The 21,800-nt window shown below is 35.4% G+C and overlaps 4 protein-coding genes across 6 annotated transcripts; 2 read left to right on the top strand and 2 right to left on the bottom strand.

Moving 5' to 3' along the window:
* Window positions 142–2,068, top strand: LOC105163186 (protein NETWORKED 3C). Of its 3 annotated transcripts, XM_011081441.2 has the most exons (4): window positions 165–275; window positions 575–634; window positions 758–873; window positions 1,167–2,068. In XM_011081441.2, the coding sequence occupies exons 3-4, from the start codon at window positions 771–773 to the stop codon at window positions 1,847–1,849; spliced, it is 786 nt and encodes a 261-aa protein (XP_011079743.1). In that variant the 5' UTR covers window positions 165–275; window positions 575–634; window positions 758–770; the 3' UTR covers window positions 1,850–2,068. The 3 variants fall into 3 exon arrangements, with proteins under 3 accessions (XP_011079742.1, XP_011079741.1, XP_011079743.1); XM_011081440.2 differs by lacking the exon at window positions 575–634 and having other exon boundaries at window positions 142–275; XM_011081439.2 differs by lacking the exon at window positions 575–634 and having other exon boundaries at window positions 144–275; window positions 702–873.
* LOC105163188 (classical arabinogalactan protein 26) lies at window positions 2,243–3,034 on the bottom strand. The gene has a single exon (XM_011081442.2). It carries the CDS (start codon window positions 2,921–2,923, stop codon window positions 2,507–2,509), a length of 417 nt encoding a protein of 138 aa, XP_011079744.1. The 5' UTR covers window positions 2,924–3,034; the 3' UTR covers window positions 2,243–2,506.
* Window positions 5,360–7,418, top strand: LOC105163353 (probable indole-3-pyruvate monooxygenase YUCCA10). Its single transcript, XM_011081665.2, has 4 exons — window positions 5,360–6,001; window positions 6,269–6,505; window positions 7,001–7,126; window positions 7,199–7,418. Exons 1-4 carry the CDS (start codon window positions 5,381–5,383, stop codon window positions 7,361–7,363), a joined length of 1,149 nt encoding a protein of 382 aa, XP_011079967.1. The 5' UTR covers window positions 5,360–5,380; the 3' UTR covers window positions 7,364–7,418.
* On the bottom strand, window positions 9,706–21,471 carry LOC105163189 (protease Do-like 2, chloroplastic). The gene is made up of 21 exons (XM_020695140.1): window positions 21,202–21,471; window positions 20,576–20,752; window positions 20,005–20,055; window positions 19,174–19,247; window positions 18,963–19,026; window positions 18,411–18,455; window positions 17,816–17,923; window positions 16,904–16,981; window positions 15,424–15,490; window positions 15,187–15,245; window positions 14,841–14,940; window positions 13,715–13,794; window positions 12,846–12,902; window positions 11,949–12,052; window positions 11,312–11,399; window positions 11,128–11,213; window positions 10,985–11,009; window positions 10,813–10,884; window positions 10,535–10,585; window positions 10,356–10,416; window positions 9,706–10,279 (listed from the first exon to the last, which is right to left on the bottom strand). Exons 1-21 carry the CDS (start codon window positions 21,376–21,378, stop codon window positions 10,032–10,034), a joined length of 1,872 nt encoding a protein of 623 aa, XP_020550799.1. The 5' UTR covers window positions 21,379–21,471; the 3' UTR covers window positions 9,706–10,031.

Here is a 21,800-nt window from a genome sequence, read left to right on the forward strand (position 1 = left end):
ATCGAGAATTTGAATTTTGCATGTGCTATCATGCGCCCCACCTCCTCCGGGAGGGGAGAATCCCAAGGGGTCGAAGACACGTGGCATATTTCTATTGGAGAGAAAGTGGGAGTAAGACAAACTGCGTATTTCTAGGTAATTGGAGTTTAAATTGGCAGCAGAGTCTTCTCTTCCAACTGATAAGAGTGGCATTCTCAGACTGGAGAGAGAGAGCGGGGGAGGGAGTGGCAGCCAAACGGCGTCGGTTTTGGAAGCAGAGGAGACCGCATTTCCAGGTAAAACTCACCACCTTTTCTCAATCATCTCTGTGTCTGTTGGTGTTCTTGCTGGTTCATGTACTAGCTCACATTTTTTTTTGTGTATCCATCTTGTTTACACGCAATGGATATGTTCTTGCGTGCAGAAATATACGGTGTTTTCATCTGTTTATTAAGTAATTTCTTAGAATCACTTACAATTGAGTTGATTGTGTATGTTTTACCAAGTAATAGAAAAAGGTTTAAACTTTGATCCTGTATAACTCTGTACTTTCCGGGTGATTTTACTTTTTTTGGGGAAAAATCTTGAGAAACAGTACGAGAGCATCAAAGAATTTAGTGAAACAGTGAACGTGCTGCGTCTTCAGTGTCTTGAGGTGGGATTGTGTTAGCTGTCTTGCTTTTCCCTAGTGTTCTATTTGAGTTTTTTCCTTCTATTTGTAGCTTACTTTCCGAGTTAAGGAATATAGATTTCTTTGCGGATTTCTGAATTGTTGAAGGTAAGAAGATCAAATGGTTGAGGCAAAGAACAAGGAATCATCACACTGGTGGTGGTTTGACAGTCACAACAAGAGCATTTCAAATCGGTCACCATGGCTTCAGTCCACACTCGCTGGTGATCCTCCTTTTCCCCTTTCTACTTTTTGCTAAATTTCCTTGTTTTGAATTATTGACAATTTCTTCCCTTTTGAGTCAGCAATTTGAATACATTTGCTTTTTTCCTACTTTAGGGTGGTTTTTTGACCGTTGGAGATCTTTATAATTTGAACTTTTTATGCAAAAATGTTTTGCAACAGTTAGTTGTGCACGAGCTTTCTGCGTATGTGTTTACCTTCTGCAGGAATCACGGCAAACTTGATAATGAATTGTACTGTTAATCTGATTCATGCTTCATGAAATTCTTGGCAGAGCTCGATGAGAAAACAAAGATAATGCTGAAGATAATTGAGGAAGACGCAGATTCCTTTGCCCAACGTGCAGAAATGTACTACAAGAAGAGACCAGAGCTCATTAGCATGGTTGAAGATTTCTATCGGACTCATCGTTCGTTAGCCGAGCGATACGATCAAGTCAAATCGGAATCTGGAACTCGCCTTCCAACGCCATGGTCATCTCCATTGTCTTTCACCAAATATCGGCTTGAGAAATCATTGAGCTTGAGCGACAAAGCATATGATAGCTACTCTGAGGCCTACGGACCGGAGGAGTCTGAGGAGTCCGAGGTCGATGACCCGGAAGAGGAAGAAGAAATACTGCAAAACCACGTGGAGTCCGAAACAGAGGAAGTGTCAGGTGGTGCTGGCAATGAGGAGCTAATGAAGCTGAGGGCAGAAGTGGAGAGGCTTAGAGAAGAAAACAAGGTTCAAAAGGAGCAACTACTTCAGAAGGATGAAGAGAAAAGGGAAGTCATCAGACAGTTGAGTTTAGCCATGGACTTGCTCAGGGAAGAAAATGTGAAGCTGAGTCAATGTCTTGCCAGGAACACTCCCAAGAAAGAAAATCAACCTGAGTACGCCAAATTGAAAGAGGGTTTCTTTGGGAGGTTGTTCAATGGATTTGCTAAATCACAGGCTAATCTGGTGGCTCTTTAGGGTGTTGTTTAATCCGTGTTCGCCGATACTATGTAATATATATTACCATGTAAGAACTATATCCCCCCCCCACCGTAGGAGTCTGTACGTGGTAGGAAGTTTTTTCAACTGGCATTCATTTGTTAAAATTGTTGCAGTCATTCTTTTCACCATCAGTTGTATTCATTACTGTAACTCTGTAAGTTGTATCCTTTATACATTCTTTTGCGTGTGTAGTAATTGCTCATTTTCATTCAATAACTGATCAATATCTGAAATGTTACTCGTATTTTTCTCTGATATACAAAGGCAGAACATTGAATTTCCTGATAAAAAGGTGTAAAAGTCTGATAAGATGTGTGGTTGTTCTGCTTGTGTGTCTGAGTCGTATGAGCAGACAGAACTTTCACAAAGTTAAAAGAACAAGATGAAACAATTATATAAGCAACAAAGTAGAAATCTTTTGAGCACATTATTCTACTATATCAAGAATCCATACAAATGCAGAACCCGTCAGTAGCCCAATCCCCACCTAACAATCTATACACTACTGGACATGAATCCAAGAAATTGATTTATAATGTTCACAAATATTAATTACTATATAGAGGAAAACAGGAACCAAATGCTCAACATCTCAGAACCAAAGATACACCAACTTGCCATCAACTTTGCACACTATAAAGCAGCATTTACCCAAATTCCACCAAACAAAACTACTATTGAACTGAACAACACCGGAGAATTCAGCCTAACTGAAGAAGAATCTGGCATTGAACCAGACGGTGCAAGAGCTGTACCGGGGCCGGGAGCCACCATTGCATCAGGGTTTGGTGGGCTTGGACTTGATGGGATAAGGGGCACAGAAGATTCACTTGGAGAAAGCTCAGAGCCTCCAGGTGAAGGAAAGAGAGGAGCAATATCTGGAGATAATGCTGGTGGTGAGGATAATGGAGCAATAGGATCAGGTAACAATGCAGGTGCAGCAGAAATAGTAGAGGCTGGCAAGTTTATGCCTAAGGCTGGCGTTGATGAAAACAACATAAATATAGAGGTAGAAAGAACAATCAAGAATGGAGTTATGGAGTAAGCCATTAATGATGAGGAAATAATGCACTACTATTGATGCTGATACAAAAAATCTCAAGTCTTTTTTGTAAAGGGTGCTGAAATAAATGCAGTTTCTTTGATGGAAATGAATGAATGATTGTGGAGTAAAGATTAAAAGGGGGTGGGAGGGAAGGTGATTGTGGGACCAGAACGACAGATGGCAGGGGGTGGTTGGCGGGTGCACCTGAGGAAACAGCTAGACATGTTGAGCAAAGGGACAAGATTTGATTAAATGGCATATGTTGTGTGAACACATGAATGCTGGATTGGTGCTGTTGTCCTTTTCCAAAATGGCAGCTTTCTGGGCACAATGTCTGTGAAATTCTTGTGTCTGTTTAGACTTTGGAGCATATGCGTACATGGTACAAATGACAAGCTTTCAAATTGGAATAATTGTGGAGGCTCTCTTAGGTTTGGAGTTTGCAGAGTGAGGGGTTTCATCTTTGGAATGGGGCTCAATCAAAGGCACATTTCCCAACAAGACTGAATTTCAATGTTTTGAAGAGGACAAGAATAGAATTAAAGTGTGGTGAGATGAATTTCTTTTTTTTTTTTTACTAGTCAAAAAGTGGAACCTAATCATTTACTTTATTTCATTTTACCAAACACCACATTTTTCCCACTCATTTGTCTATTGAAGACAAGAAAATTGGCTTCTTTAGACCCAAATATTTTCTTGAGCAGTTGGGCCACTCATAAATATTGACCAACCCAATTAGTTTGTAGTGGGCTGGCCCATTAGTTTACTGTGTTTGGAATGGGCTTACAGAGAGTGATTGGGCTACTACTCTAGTCTATCAATAGTGCAAGGGTAATGGGCTGAAGAATCAAGGTATCTTCGTAACCTCCTCTAACTGTTTGGATTCGGAGGATGTTTCGGTAAGCTTATAAAATATTTTTAATATATTTTAAAATTTTACAAAATATTTCAAAATGTTTGATTAATTTTGTAAAAGATGTGCTTATAAAATTTAAAAATTTTGATGATAATTATATAATTTTTGGACGGAAGCTTGAAAATGCTCACTTTGTCCTTGCTATTTCTTTTATTATTTTTTTTTGTCCTTATAGTCCATAAAAAAAGTTTTAGAAAAATTTTAAAGATAAGTGAAATTGTTTTATAGATCCCAAGCGTATTTTGATTAATTTACAAAAGAAAAAAAGAAGGAATAAAAACTAACTGAATGAAGTAGCTGCTGGAGTATTGATAATTTATAATTATGTTAAATTTCATAAAAATTTATTATAATTTACCCAAAATTTAATAAATAAGTATAGCCAAACGCAATCTAGGTCATTGGTGGAACAATAAATTCTTTAAAGTCAAAATTTGACAATAATATACTTATACCTAATTTATAAGCTATATTGATATTGATATTAACAATAATAAATATTGATATTGACATCCCATTATATATATAGTTCCCTTCCCTATAGCTGATATTTGGTTGGGGTGAAAAGTTTCCGTAAAAGTTAAGGCCAAACAGACAAAACTTACCTATTTTATTTAATTTTTTTTGCTCTCTTATATATATATAATTTTTTTTAATTCTTTTTTTGTCTTCCGCTAATAACACTCCAACATTTTAGTTCTTGTTCTTGTTTGATGCATATATTTATTAATAATTTTTATTAACTATTGTAGTATTACTTTATTTTTTTATAGTACAAAAATAAAAAAAGAAATGGTTAACTAACAAAAAAAAAAAAAAAAAAACTATTTTTTACAGTTGAAGAGTTGTAAATAATTTTTTCCTTGATTATATTGAAATCAAATAGAGAGGGAGAGAATGAGTGGCTCCATTTCAATATACAGATAAGGTAGGTAGGTGCAGGTGCAGCATGCACTACTATATATATATAGGGGTATTCCTGCAGTCTTACCTTTTTCTCAGTTTCTCGCGTCAGATTGTATTAATTAGTGTTCATTCAGTTTACAATATTAAATAAATTGTTACATATTTTGTTTTCTTTTCCAAAAATTCTGTGAGTCAACCAAATCGAATAGGTATGGTACCCTATTCAATTAAATTTGAATTTATTATATAATAAATACAATACACTTATTATGTTATTGGTATTCGATATTTAAATTTGGTCAATTAAGTTTTTTATTTATCCAGCTTTTAGATTCCATCCCGAGTCTAGTATCTTTTTGTTGTATATTTTTAAGTGGAAATGTTGCATTATTATTTTTTTAATAAATTAATTATAATCATTTATATCAAAATATTTATATTTTGCGATAATCGACAAAATATAATAATATCCTTAATATCAAATAATTAATTTAATTAATAATTATTATTAAAATAAAATAATACCTAAGATGTCATATAGTTTGGTTCATTGTATTTGTATATATAAACCCGCGGGAGAATCAACCTTCACATGTCTGACAACTGCATTCCTTACGTTTTCACTCATTAACACAAATCCATGGCTGACCAAACAGAAGCAGCGGTGATCATCGTCGGCGGCGGTCCCTCCGGCCTGGCCACGGCGGCGTGTCTGCAAGAACTCTCAATCCCATACACCCTTCTCGAGAGACAAGACTGCTTCGCTCCTCTCTGGCAGAAATACTGCTATGATCGGGTCCACCTGCACCTACCCAAACACTTGTGCCAATTGCCCCTAATGCCAATCCCACCCTCTTACCCTAAATACTTATCGAGGAACGAATTCGTTCAGTACTTAAACGACTACGTTTTACGCTTCAGCATCAGCCCCAGGTACCGGAGATTGGTGGAGGCGGCGGCGTACGATGATGTCGCCGGAAAATGGAAGATCATAGCACGAAACCTCGGGTCGGGCGAGGCGGAGGAGTACACGCCTAGGTTTCTGGTTGTGGCTACTGGGGAAACATGCGACCCTAAGATTCCTCAAGTGGAAGGTCTACACAGTTTCACGGGGGAGGTTTTGCATTCGACCGAGTACAGAAACGGCGAAAAATTCGCCGGCCAAAAGGTTTTGGTGGTTGGGAGTGGGAATTCGGGTATGGAAATTGCGCTTGATCTTGCAAACTCTGGCGCCAAAACCTCCATTGTCGTACGGAGCCCGGTAAGGTGTTACAGTTTTCATTGGAATGGGAAATTAAAAGGCATGCATAGACATGCAGGTGTGACACATACGTGTAGGAAATTTTCTTGTTTGTATCAAATATCTATACTAGCGTGATGCATGCGAATATGTTATTTATTTTTATAATATATTTTAAAATATAAAATATTATTTATTATATGTACATAGAAATAGAGATGGCCTGGTAGTATAATAAAATTTGAGCGATGCACACAGCATTAAGGGGAATTAGGGATGTGGATGCAGATGCATATAACGTCGAGGAGGATTGTGGAAGCGGGATTGATAATGTTGAAGTATTTACCATTGAAGTGGGTAGACTGGATGGTGGTGATGCTGAGCAAGTGTGTGTATGGGGATTTGAGCAAATATGGAATTCAGAGGCCGAAAGAGGGACCTTTTGCTCTCAAGATCAACCATGGCAAATACCCGGTTATTGATGTTGGAGCTCTTCACATGCTCAAGAACTCCAGCCAGATTCAGGTTTTTTTTTTTATATATATATATATATAGCGTTTATTATACTTAAACTTCCTTTCAAAATATTAAATTAACACTTTAAAATATATATATATATATATTTATATCCTTTCTATTAAGATTTGAATGGAAGATTTGCTAACGGAAGTGAAGGAAAGTACATATATTTTTTATTTTGCCTCTTATTTAACATTCTCATATATTTTTGTACTTATCAAGGGACAAAAATAATATATATATATATATATAGAGAGAGAGAGAGAGTCAAGTTAATAACATAAAAATATTAAATGAGGGGTAAATTTAAAAATTTATGCATTTTGTTTTTGCAAATATTAGTATTTATTGTCTAAATTCTAATAAAAAAGGGTCAAGTATAAACGATGAATTTTTGAATAGGGTGTGATTGTAATTTTAAAATTTACTTAGAAAAAAAAAAGTATAATTTTAAATTTGTAGAGAAATAGTGAGGAGTAGTGTGGTTTTATGGAAAAACAGGTATTGCCAGGAATAAGAAGCATAAAGGGTAACAGAAGTGTGTTATTTGAGAAGGAGAAGGAATATATGTTCGACGTGATTGTGTTTGCCACAGGTTTCAAAAGATCCACCAAACACTGGCTCAAGGTAATCACTCATTTGCTCCTTGTTTACTTTCATCCCAAACAAACAAACCCTAATCCATGTCTTGATGGACAGGGAGACGATTATTTGCTGTCTGATGATGGGCTTCCAAACCCCAATTTCCCTAACCACTGGAAGGGTAAGAATGGGCTATATTGCGCTGGGCTGGCCCGAAGAGGATTCTATGGAGCTGCCTCTGATGCTCAAAAAATAGCCCATGACATCAAGGCCCAACTTTGATTCAAAGAGACAGATATATATATTGGACTCTCCTGTTATTATTACTGGTCAATGGTAATCGCACACACTCCAAAATATAAAAGCAATAAATATCTATATATATATATATATATTTGTGAGAGAAAATTATTGATTCAATTCTGTATATTTTTTAAAATTTATCTTTGCAATTTTTTTGAAAAATATTCAATAAAAATGAGAAAAAAAAACAGTATTACAATAATGGAATGATATTAAGTGAAAATTATCAAATTAAATATGAGTTGGTAGGCATTACAAGAAAATGTCATATTAGTGATGATTTTAAATTTATCGCTAAAAATATATAAATTAGGTGATAATTTTTTTTTATATTGTCACTATCTAATTATTAGTAATATATTTTTCAACATTGCAACATACACACACGTAATTCTAGCTCAAATCGGGCTCGGTCGAACTTGAATCAATCATATAGTCACTAAAATATACTCGCCGTACGATTGTGTACAATTTTAAAAAAATGATGACTTGATTCGGACAAATCTAATTCGAATTAAGAATTTTCCCATACACACACGTTGCATGAACAATATATAATCCACCTCCAATCTTAATAATAACCTTATAATAAGAACCAAAATGCAACACAAAGACTGCACAAAACAACAATATATATTCTCCACTCATGGCAGAAGCTGCCGTGATCATCGTCGGCGGTGGGCCCTCCGGCCTGGCCACTGCGGCGTGTCTACACCAAAACTCTCAATCCCATACGCCCTTCTCGAGAGACAAGACTGCAACTGTTGAAGTATTTTTTATTGGAGTGGGTTGAGCAAGGCTGTGTTTGGCGGCTTGACCAAGTATGGCTATGGGATTCAAAGGCCAGAAGAAGGGCCTTTCACCGTCAAGCTCAAGTATGGGAAGTTCCCGGTTATCGACGTCGGAACCTTTAACAAGATATATATGTATTTTTATTGTGCAGGGGTACGATGTGGATAGTTTGTTGAATGATTATGGATTTGCAAAGAGTTTCCCTTACCACTGGAAGGGTAAGAGCGGGCTGTTTTGGCACGACAAGGGTTGTATGGATGCCCTGAACATTGCCCGGGACATCAAGGCCCTACTCTGATTCACCAAACATTTTATTTTACTATTCATTATATGTCTGTAAAACTGAAAGAAATGGTAACTTGAATGTTAAAATACAAGTAAAACTCTCATGTGCTTAGGCCTGTTCATAACTGGGTATTATCCTATTCGGATTTGAATTCAATAAATATTTTTATTCAATTTTACTACTATAATCAATTAGGTCTTATACATATTAGAATGAATGAAATACTTATTCTTGTTTCTTTGTAATGATGTCATCCAAATATATTACTAAATTAATTTATTAAAAATATTTCATCAACTTACGATGTATAAAATAAATTAAAAGCTATTTGAAAATTTTAAAATATGCAAATTGAATATAGTTGAAATATATATAATGATCATGACTTTGTTTAAATAATAGGTCGTTATTAATCAGTTACACAATCGACATAGATTCAAGATAAGAATGAAAATTAAAGAATCAATAGGAAAGAAATATGAAAAGCATATTTAATTTTTGAAACAAATTTGTTAGTCTCATATTCACTTCATGTTCAAATTAATTTTATCAGAAATATAATTAGAGTTGTCACTATGAGAATAAAAATGAGAAACTCTAGCCAATCTTTTCAAAATGTAATTGCATAAAAACCTTGATGAAATATGTACAAAATATAAGAATTTTATATAAAAAGTAAATCTAATATGTTAATTTGTCAAAAAGTTACAAATTCAATAATTTTAAATCAACTGATAATTATAAATTTTTTTAGTATCAAACTTTACCATTCAATATCATACCTTCAAGTAAGTTTTAGTTTGGACCCCACCCATATCCAAAATATTTATTTTAATGAGTATGAATCCAAATATTCGCAACACCCACTCATTCACAGGTCGTGTGCTAGTAAAATATTGAGTTAAATATAATTTACCCCGTGTTAACAAAAAAGTGTAAAAAAAAACCTTGTAAAAAAAATAAAGTGAAATTAACTCCCCCTTGACACTATAAATTTATACAATTTACATCCCTATGGGCATCATTTTTTTAGTGTTACAGGATGGTAAATTGCAGTTTTTTTTACAGAGGTTTTTTTATATTTTTTCATTAATACAGGGCGTAAATTGAATTTAACCCTAAAATATTATGAGAAACAAGTAACATGTATACATCTGTATTTATTGTATGTTGTATTCTTGTAATAAGGGTAGGGTATATCAATAGTCGCTAGTCTTTATTGAATATGGGTACGAGTAGGATATAAATCATGCGGGTTGACAGGTCTATTCTCTCCCACGAGTTTCGGTTTGAAGATCACATGTCTAGTTTTATAAATTACAAAGAATCGACATTACTATTCTCCATCACCTAATATCACAACAATTCAACAGCCCCCAGAGCAAGCTCTGCCACCCCAAGCCCCCAAGTGAATTGTAAAACAACATGAGTAGGGTTGGGGGGAAGGGCTGTCGATGGTTTCAGGGTCAAATGCAGACCCTCAATCAAATATACCTACATTCTACAAAAATTAACTTCTGCACCATAAATGCAGAAATTTTCAATTATTATTAAAATGTAATGAAGCACTTACGCCCAAAGAAGACCGTCATGAACAATCTCTGAATTTGAAGCAGGGCTGTCGCCAAACTCACGTTGATCTATGGGTTCGTTTTGGCTGACAGGGTCCACATACGGATCTAACAGATCGGCTGATCTTTCTGATGGAATTCCATAGCCTTTGAGGATGCTCTCTGAAGCAGCTAAAGCTGATTCCCTCTCCAAAACAACCAAGAAGTTGTCTTCAAATTCAAACACTAGATATTTTTCCTTGCAAGCTGATCAGATGTCCGATGTTAGTGCAAGACCAGTTCAGGGTACAAGGAAATAAATAGACGAGATGCTAGTCCTTACAATCGACTAGATGGGCCAGGTGATGAATATTTCTGATCCAAGTTCCATTTAACTTCAAAACCTGTCATAGTTTTTCTCTCTATAAGTTCAATGGCACAAACTGCAAAATTTGCATACATGCATAAAAAGCACAAACAGAGGGACACAAAAGAGTTCAAAAATAGCTGTAGTTGACTTGCCTGTTCGTTGCTCATATCTTCATATCCAATGTTTACTTCGTTTGCCAGAACCTGTATAAACAGAAAAATGGTAAATCAAAGTCACCTTGAACACAAGTGCATTATGAAATATACACTTCTTTTGTTGGAACCATTTGCTTATTATAGCAGTTTTACTTGCAAAAACTTCAGTTTAATTGATGCCACTGTGACTTAGCAGTTTGAGTATCAACAAATTAACTGAATGAAAACTCCAGGAAGAGAAGCTGCTGCTGGGAGATGCATAACCAAGTGCATACCTGCGATAGGATTACTATCTGTTCTCCTTTGAACCTTGGCATAGAGTACCGTGCTTTAGTCAACAATTTTAACTGACAATGAAGAAGCTTCTAATCAACCAGAGAATTTAAGAGATACATAATTTATCATATATGTAAGGGAAAGAATGAAAGAAGTGGAGAAAAAGGTTACCCCAATGCTTTCTTCACATTCTTCCCTGTCAGAACAAACATAAATGAGGTTATCAAAGTATCATCTCTTTAAGATCTATGTTTTAGAATGGCTAATAGGAAAGTCAGTTAAATAACTGCAACAACTATTATTATAAAACTTACCCTATCAGAGGTTCTGAAAGAGGTGTAAACACCAAACCAGCAACTATTAAATATGATGGTTGATCTCCTTCAATGTGATATGGAACCTTCAGATGAATATAGTAGGAAAAGACCATTTAATCGCCAAGCCTTAATCCTGTTTAGAAAACTGAACAGTTTAATCATAAAACGAAATTACACTTACCAAATGTACTCGCGTATCCAAAATGACTTGAACTTTCAGAAACTGCCCTCCCCTAATAATGCCAAGTTCTGCTTCATCTCCCGTAAATCTGACAATGAGCATCATAGTAAGAGCATGAGCATCAGTTCAATAGCAAGTAAATGAGATGTTTCATTGGGACCCGAAGAGAAGTTAGTTTCCTAGAATAACTGGAAATCAAATGTATAGTCAGATCCTTAATTCAGGTTCAGGGAGGGCATGAGCTTTTCTAGACGACATTATCATACAATCATCAAAGATAACATGGAGGGTGCTCTATCCATAACAGGGGAAGACGAGTAGACCGTGAAAGGTGGGAGCAGATTTATGCACAAATAGTATGTCTCTTCCCATCTCTTATGAGAAGTATAACAGACCAAATATTCATGCCACTGACAATAAAATAATTCATGATAAAAATGAAGATGTAGCTTAGGTGTTAAAATTGGTATCCTTTTAGATACTGACACCCAGGCATAATAACAATAGATGTGCGCAATGGAGAAGGCTTGTAGAAAAATGGTGACAGTTAATTACAAATTCGTAAATGAAATATAGTAAGATTGATTTCATGATGAGTTCCATATAAAATTCAATATTCATGCAAAATAAATTTTACTTTTGACTGATAAGATAGCGGAACGCAATGCGCTCAGATGACCGGAAAGGTACTGTTCCTTCACACCCAACGCGAACATTGTCAAAGCTTACTATGACATCCCCCTGGAAGACAATTAAAGAACTAAATGTTACTTGACATGCAAAAAGGTCATCTTCTCCACTGTTCTACTGGATAATAAAGTAGAAAGTTTATTTTGTTCAAGCAGAACATAGAACTAATGCAAAAACCATTATCAATGAGATTAAACGCAATATGAAGTTAGCTCTGTTACTCAGTGTAATCAAATTTCAACCTGATTTATTTCTTTACAATCCTATGCAAATTTACCAGAGCAGCTAGCTTTACATGAAGCAGCGGTCCCAGCTGAAACATTATTTCGTCTTCTATTTTAAAAACTGAGAGTTCCAGAAACATGCCAGAGTTTTATCTAATAAACCTTCAATTCTGCAGTAAGGCAAGGGTGCATAATCCAGCATGCATCCAAAAGATAAAAGTGCTTCATCCAGTTATTATTTGAAACAAGATCGAGTAATAGCACTAATTCCAGTTTTAAAGCACCGAGCTTATTTTTTGTGTCATATACTTCCTGATTGAAAACAGAAAAATAATTCACTAGTCATTGGTTTACGAAGAAGCAAATACAATTGAGGAACAAAAGGACCGAAAGCATATCTTTTCACAATCTTTTCGGAAACAAAAAATTGATGAATACATAGAGGAACAGCAAGGAATCAAAAGCTGATGAATACACTGAAGTTAGATGTTTCAAGAAATTAAGGGAGTCATGAAGGACACAAACCAAAAATTGTGGTACCAACACATTAAAGTAAGTGACAGTTATTTGAGGTAAGAAAAGATCAACGAAAAGCTCTAGAAGTTTGAAGGTAGGCATACCTCCTTCAACACAGCATTGGCATGGGAAGTTGGTTCAACCTTTCGCACAAGTACACCCTGCAGAAAATTAGGAGACTATCAGGAGGCGTAAAATAGGCCAACCAAAGAAAAAAGCAGCAAAATAGTTAGTAATCTGGCAACGGAAAACGCCTTTTTCAGGCACAGCTAACCAAAATGATAGAAGATATTTACCAACATAAGTATCAAAGTTTATGCTCTTTTTGTTCTTCCCAGTTAAAAAAGAGATGGAAAAAGAATTACCATAAAGGACCAATTAGGAGGCCATGCAAGTAACAATAGGAGCTACCAGAAAAAGTGACTCAATGGAGGAGTCTAAAGAGCAAACAAATAGCAAAGGGAAAAGGTGGAAGAAGAGCTGAGTTAACAGTGCTTTGAAATTAAGAGCAAATTTTTCAGCAGTAATGATAAACAACATAACTTGCCACTTAAGATCTGTACCTCACAGTGTGCTACATTTGTGAACAATGCAAACAAATATTTTGCTTCACCAGATAATAACATCCAAAAGCATCATCATGAATGCCAAAGCAAGCACCCCGTATTGCCTCACCAGCTCTTAATTAAAGTATAGCCAAATTACTCTTAGCATCCAAGATATTAATCCACCAAACCTATTAGTTGAAACTTCCAGAATCCAGATAGATAATCAATCTCAGGGCATATATTGATATAGAATAATAAATGTAGATACTAAAATCAAACAATATTCCATAACCACACTCCATGAGAATATCAGTTCTTGGTAACACAATATAAGTTGATGTGTCAAATAATAGCAGCAAAAAATATAAGTGTCAAACACACAAATCGGCGGATCCTTCCAATCGTGTTAATAAAAAGAGAAAGACCTCATTAGTTGGCACATTTAAGCATGCCCGCAAAGCTGGATTCTCCAATTTTTGCAACAACACACCAAGAGAAGGAAAACCTGAGAATTCAGCATACTTCCATGAGTAGTAATCTTCAAGATTTATCAAATGCTCTATTGCTCATAGAAAAGAAAATATATTTAGATGATTCAGAAAAAGAATTCACATGAGGTTGCATCAATTCAGTGCTTTCTCTGTAGCACATCCTGGCATCACTTTATGAGGGAAGACTTTTGTGGGGAAAATAAAACCAGGTAACAATGGGAGCCCAATAAAATATGACGATAGTCACATTCCTTAATTTTGTGCAATGTGGTTGAAGTAAGAAATAAATACTGATGCATCCTCGACCAATGTCCATGGGGTGCATGACTGGGTGGGCTATGCCACACTGGAAAAGGAAAATGAAAATATGAAAAGAAATGGCAAATAACTGCACATGAAAGAAACAAAATACACCTAGGATGTATGAGATAGATTATTCTCATACAGGGACGGATTGAGACAGGAATAAAACCCTCAGTGTCTCACAAAGGTGTAGAATATAATGCTTAATGAAAGATTCTGACATTAGTCAAAGAAAAAGAAACTTGCTACTATTATATGTCAGCAGCAAACACTGACCAGCACATCTCATCTGAAGGAAAAACATGGTACAACATCAAACTCCTCGGTTTATCTTAGTTTAATCATTGCACATATCAATGACTCAGTCAATAGAATTTACATGAAAGTCTTTAGCTCTTATTTTCCACTTCAGGAGGGTCAATAACAAATAATTAGTTAATGATAGGAATTGGTAAATCTTCCTCCTATTTTCAGATGGCCAGCAATCAAAATCCATGAATTTCGATCAGTTAAAAGTACATGTTTGAGTCCCTCAAAAGAACATATCTCATCCAGACAACTACGACATCTCTGCAACATATCTCCAGTCCTTCTAAATACACCATTTTAATATTTTTAAAAGCCAGCACTCATAGAAATCTGTCCCGTGGCTCACTCTTATTAATGTTAGCATGCAGCACTTAATTGAATAAGTAGCAGATCTCTTCATCATGAAAAGCACAATACAATGAAAATTACTAGTTCATGGAAGCCTCACCGGTGTATTTCCCATTCTTCTCATAATCTTCAAGAAAATGAGATACAACTGTCGTTGGAATCACATAACCAATATTCTCAACATCATCAGATCTGTATACCTAAAAGAAAGGTCCTCTGAGAATATGATAGTGAAAGAAATGGCTGATGAGGGACAGGAAACCATTGGATCTCTCAAACGAGGACCAGGAACACCTTAAAGAAAAAGATGAAAACAACTCCAGAAGGCACAATGGATTCACAAAAGTGCAGCCTAATATCAATTCTCACCAAAATAAAGTGGATAAACAAAAGAGCATCAAAACTTCCAAAATTCCTTGAAATCAAAGTTAACTTAAAGAGCCTACCTGGAACGCAACCCCAATGCACTCTCCTTTGTCATTGAACGCAGGGCCACCGCTATTACCTAAAATATGATTAGCAAAAGCAATGGAAAATGGTATAAGGATAGAACATAACTATGGGAGAATACGAGTGTCGTAAGCCATAAGAAGTGATGAGTTAGCAAAATGGGAGATATATCTAACCAACAACAGATAGTTCCAACTAGAAAGTACTACTCCTAGTTTCACACATATACTTACCAGGATTTATTGCGGCATCAATTTGAATACCAAGTAACTCAGAAGATCCATGAGCATATGATGTTACCTGAAAGTAAATGACAAGTATTGAGCTTAATAGAAAGAATCAGGACTAGTGAGTTGGATATAACTTCTGATCCTCTTTTTCCTTTAATGTAAATGCATCCATAGAGACAGAGAATTTTCTTACACACAGCTACCTGAATAAGTGTGATGAAAAGAGCATCAAGTAATATGCACTATAAAGTTAGATATCCTCCACAATACATGAAAGGAAATTAACGTTGTTGTATATATTAAAGCCCCTAGTTTTCATTAATCAAACTTAACTGATTTTGTCACTCTGACCTCAGACACTGACAGACTGACTTATATTATGTCGTTCTCTCCACAGGCTGCCTACAGTTATACCAATAGTCAAACATCCAAATTTCCAATACTTTTATAATTTCAAAGAATGAAATTGGTTTTGAGCCTTTAAATGCCACTTAGCAACATATAGGTTTGTTCCATCAAAGTTAAAAAGAGTTAAGAGCTTCATTATTTGTTACAACAGTAAGTACTAGGCGTTTAGAAGTAAATACAAAAGAAAGACTTAACAAAATCAAACACCATAGCAGACTGTTTCTTTCAGGAGAATACTGCTCCATCTAGGTATTTATCCCAAGTTGTACAAAACAGAAGCCCTCCAAGATATTACTTTTGGTTGGACTGGAGGATCTTATAACAAAACATGGAGCAATTCTCGAGGACTCTTCAACTGAAGGAGGAGAGAGATAGACACAATAATACGAGCTCATGAACCAATGGCCATGGACATCCTAAATATCACTTGAGATACCTTTCTTGACCATATTCATAATTGACAACACATTCTTGCAAAAAGCAAGAAACTTGTGCTTCATGCTGCCAAATTTTCCTTGTTCCGAAGTTCAGTTTAGCTTTTTAAAAGGTCAAGAGCTCATACAAGTTTCCAGATCAGGAATATAGGCCTCAGGCCACTGATGATGCAAAAACCTTCCTCAAGGAAAATAGATAATGACAACCATCACTATGCAAACTATAGATGTACTAGATCAAATGATGCAAGTTTGAAAGACAGCCAAGGATGCAAAAGCTGAAGTTCATTTCTGAATCATCAAAAATTCTGGGTTGCTTCTAACTCTAAAATTACATTTAAAAAAAAAAATCTTGAGGTTTTGTGTGTGTGGGCTCTTTTCTACAACAAAATGTATGTGTTTTCCCACATCAAGAGATGGCTGAGACATCTTTTTTATTTTTCAGCAAAATTATGAATTCCGAAAGGATTATATTTCTGCTTCCAGCAAAATAATATATCTTATGTCCAAGATGATTCGTCCAGATTACAAAATAAACTTTAGTTTCCATCAGGATGTAGGCCAAGGCCTCATATTCTAATCAATGGCGTGGCGATTATATGGATAATATGTAATCCTAGAGTTTCATAGAGTGAACAAACCTCAATTCTTGATACTACCCCCTTCGACACTGAAATGGTTTCTCCTCCAAGAGGATAACCAACAACAGTCACTGCATCCTGCAAATTCCAGAGGCATAAAGGGAAACATGGGTAAGAAAAAGTAAAGAATCAGTTTAAGGCAATCACATTGAGATTAGACACAAATGATGCCATTTGGCAAAAGGCATGTAATCCCCTGCAAGTCTCAAAGTCTATATGGCGCATGTGCCATAAAAACAAGCTATGCACATGAGAATAAGCACTCACAGACACAAACGAAGTACAATTTTAACACAAAGCTAAACTGAATGTACTTGGAAAGACAGACATAAAAACACACTCAGATTGAGATTTCGGAAATATTATTTAACTGAAAGCAGACGTAAACCAGTTACACAAGAACCAAGCAAGAAAATATGTTATTTATTTTCCATCACAATCAGCTTCCTATCTCTGTGAGACCAATCCAAAACTATTTTACAAAGACATGGAGTTCATTTGTTTTTACAAGTGAATAATACTGGGAGACATCAGAAGAAGAAAACACAAACCATATGGAAAACAGATGTATTATACAGGAAGAGATGTATCCAGCGCAACTCAGTTACATTTATCAATTAAATGCTACCCATGTAAGTGTAACTTTGATATGTGGATTTCTATTATTTCCAGAAGTAGAAGATGACTGCAAAAAAACTTATAGCAGAAAAAAAAAATGGAAATTGGCGATTTCTGCAGTGTCACAGATTATGTTGGCATCTCCTGTGCAAGAACAGATAGCAACAAAAAAAAAACAAATGCACTGAAACACAAGAAAATCAAGAGAACATAATATTGCATGCTTATATATAACAATAAGGGGCCAAACAAGGTGTCTTACTTGGAAAGTAGAGGAAGATCAAACAAGCGTACCTGCAAATTAGGCAAGCATCCAAAATGAAGAGGCTCAGCTCCTTGCCAAAATTCCTTGCTTTCAACAGAAAGCAAAGCTATATCACATTCTACGCCTCTTGCTAGGACCTGTAATTATGACTGAGTACAGCGTAAGTACCTCATCAAAGATACGCTATGAATTTCCACTTTCCTCTATCGGTTACTTTCCTTCTTTTTCTTCTTTCTTTTTTTTTGGTGTCTTTACTTTCTCCTTGGGTCAGAAAGTGCACGTATGGTTACATTAATTCATTAGCATGCATCTGAGAGATTACTATTTAGTGTTTCTTCAAACTTAAAGATTTAGAGTAAAAAACCTTTGTTTTTATCTATCGTTCCGACCTCAGATGAGGATTGACATTATCTAACAGATCAAAGGCCAAATTTCAATAGACAGCATAAGATATCAGATTCATTCATTGCTTAGGCTTTCATCTTCATAAGTTGCTGGGTCATATATACCACTTTTGGCACTTGTCCGGTAATATTAGGAGGTTTCATGAAAAGAGTGAAAGTCGTATATATAGTAAAAGAAGAATATAATGGCAGTGGCTAGTCGAATCTCAAAGATGGCTACCTTGGCAACATACTTTGTATCATCCCCTCTTCTTTTCACTTTGACCTGCAACCAAACAAAAATTTGAACTAGTAAACGAAGGACACTTATAGTGCAAATGAGGACAAAAAATCAATGAGGAAGCTGGTTAGGTTTGAATCCTTAATTGCCAATCCATTAGCTTAAATTCCATTGACTGGAGAATGGTACAAGAGCGCTAACATTCAAGACTTGCTTAATTTTCTAATAGTATTAGAAAAATATTAGCTAACAAGGAATAGGGTTTCAAATGACACTGGATTTTAAAGGAAATTGAAATCAAGGATAGTGAATATAGTAAATCATTGATTTTTCTGCCCAAAGATTATAAATTCCTTAAAACTCCAAAACTAACCAATCAGATGTGGCCCACATGCAAACAGGGAGCATATAAGACATGCCTTAATACTGAGTCTTGTCAATAGGACACTGATGCAAAGATGGGTCATTTCCTTCCACTCAATACCTCAAGCATGTTATGATGCAACATGTGCATAAGCAAGAACAGAATGGAATCAAAAGTTCAGGTGTTACCTGTGTATTATGTTCAACACAGTGTGCATTTGTCAATAGCTTCCCATCCCCAATCATGAAAGCACTGCAGGGCATGCAAAAACTTTCATCAGTCTGAATCAAAAAGGGAGGTTGCAATTAAGAAGTTCAGAAATGCTTTTCAACTTAGGTTCAAGAAAAGATAACAGCTTCTTGCAAAATGAAACTCGGAGAAAAGGTGTCTCAGACATGCCTTCCTGTGCTTGTGTACTGTCGTTGTTTCTGCCAAGGAAGGGAATAGTCCGGGGCAGTATGAGTACAGTAAACCTAAATGGCAGGGAGGAAAAAAGAGGAAAAAGTTAGCAAGGACGATAGCATATTAGAATTACAAAACAAGGATTTTCTACAACTTTCAGCACAAGTTCCTATTAAGACGTCATTTGAGACTTTAACAAAATTATATTGAGGGAAGATACACAAAACAAAATACAGATAAAGGAAAATAAATATGAATACCACAATTTTTTTACATGTTGATAAGAAACCAAGTTTCACAAACATATATGAGTAATTGCAAACAGTATTCATTAATTAACTGAACCATTAAATATTTCATGCTTGAATAAACTAAACACTGATGAAGAACATAAAAATGAGCATCCGAATTTTACAACATATATGAATAATTGCAGGCAATGCTCATTAACACCGTTAAAATTCATGTGTTAACTTCAAGCATCAAAAGAATGACCAATCAAAGCTTCATCAATAAAAGAATTATAGAAGTCATGTTTGCATCTAAATGATTTCAAGGTGTTTGGGTTGATATTATTTTGGTATATAGAGAATAAAGCATACAAGGAGGGAAGTAACAAGTAAAAAATGAGTAGGCAAGGGCTCTAATGCAGAATGTAGGAAGCATAAGCCTGCAAGCAAAATGCAGGATCGAGAAAAAGTTCATTTTGTCTTTCTCATGTGTAAAAACAGGTGGAGAAAAAGTAAACTGCAGCTAAAGCCTAAGGAAAGAAAAAGTAAAAGAATGATACTAATATAACTACAATATTAATAAACAGTAGATATTCACCTTAACAACAGCATTAAGGAAAGAAGCATTCTGAAGATTACCCGCCTCAACCTGGGAAAGGTAACTGATTAGGCTTGAGGACTGAAATGAAATCAGCTAAAATTGCCCGCAGTATTGCTACTAATAGTAAGTCAGAAAATAATATTTGCACGAAATCATAAGCTTGTAATATTTCCATTTGTAGCATGTCGGCTAAAAATTTAATAGAAAAGAGTGATAGAGATAATTACCAAATGTCAAATATAAGGATGACAGTTTCACAAGTAGCTGATAGGAAACAATAGATGAGCATCAATAACTTGAAAATTTGCAGAGAATGTTTATTTATGCCAGGAAGACAACAAAGGTACTATTGAGTTCTACTAAAATCTTTCACATCATCAGTAAATTACAATTTACAAGCAAGTTATTGAACAGCAATGACCAGATCATAATTGACTAATCCCTGGTTCTCAAGCACCATTCACCTCCACATCTCCTTCCCACCCAAAAGGAAAATGAACACTTAGATAGATCATAAATGCACCTGCTGGCTTTATTGACAATGATTGAGGTTAATGGATCCAGGTACCTGTTGTTCCTTCAAGTCAACCAGAATTCCCTGGCTTTCTTTCTTCTGTACACCAAGTGATTTGAACACTGTTGATTGGGACCGTCCAGCTTTATTCCAATCACTTCTACCCTCAGAATTTGGAAAGGACCTTTCATCTCTTGATTTCAGCTTAAATTTCAGAGTGCTAACTTCATTCTGGAATCAAGAACAAGATATAAGGGGCTTAGTAGACATAGGCTAATCATTTTCATTAAGCAGGATATACAGGACTAGACTCTTTCACCAAAAGTATTCAAGGACAACATATAGAAGGGCATCATAAAATCATAAGATTATATTAGTCTTTTTCTTGAATACTATTATACTGGACTAGCCTCTACTAGAGAATGTATTCCAAAACAAGATATAAAAGATTTTCATACTCTTATACTTTTCCTCAAGTAAATAAACTAGTACATCTTCACAATAAAGCAACAAGAAATAATCCAAGAAAAACATAAATGGCTTTAGTAGAATTCCTACAATTCTTCCTTCCATAAAATTGTATTAATATGTGTTTATCTCAGTTCAAGAATCAATACTTCTCACTCAAAAAGACAAGAAACCAAAAATATCGGATACAAGAAAATAAGGCTCCGTCATACCTGAATGCCGAATTTACAGAGGGATTTCTTGGGTTTTCCTTGAATCGGAGCTTGATTCTGATCATCGGAGGGTTTACGAACACTAGACAAATAAGTCGGCCTACGCGAAGTGGAGAAGAGGCTGTAGGTGGTGGTGCAGCCGGTGGAGAACCAGCAGTTTGCGGCTGCGATTGCCATTAAACGTTCAACAATGAAGAGAGAGTGAAGTAGGTCTGCGGTTTCCTTATCCTTTTGTAACGTATATAAAAACGGTCAATTTGATTAGCGCACGCTTTGGCGCTCCCGTATTTCCTTTTTTATTAGTGACATAAATATTTGAACTCCCCTATATAAAAATTAGTACAACTTTATTTAATTGATTACCAATCATTGTCTTTTTTCTTAAAAGAATAAAAATTATATTAAAATATCAATATTTCAATAAATTGAACAATTCAACACAATATAGATTCAACCAACACTTAAATATAACTGAAAATTATTGAAATAAATATCAATAAATTCATACAAAAATAAATATTCACGTGTTCGATAAGACTGAAATTTATAATCTTTAACTTGCTCATAATGCATTGTGATAGCCCCTCTATATTTCTTAC

The sequence above is a fragment of the Sesamum indicum genome, linkage group LG6 (genome assembly GCF_000512975.1).
Source record: "Sesamum indicum cultivar Zhongzhi No. 13 linkage group LG6, S_indicum_v1.0, whole genome shotgun sequence".
Taxonomy (NCBI): Eukaryota; Viridiplantae; Streptophyta; class Magnoliopsida; order Lamiales; family Pedaliaceae; genus Sesamum; species Sesamum indicum.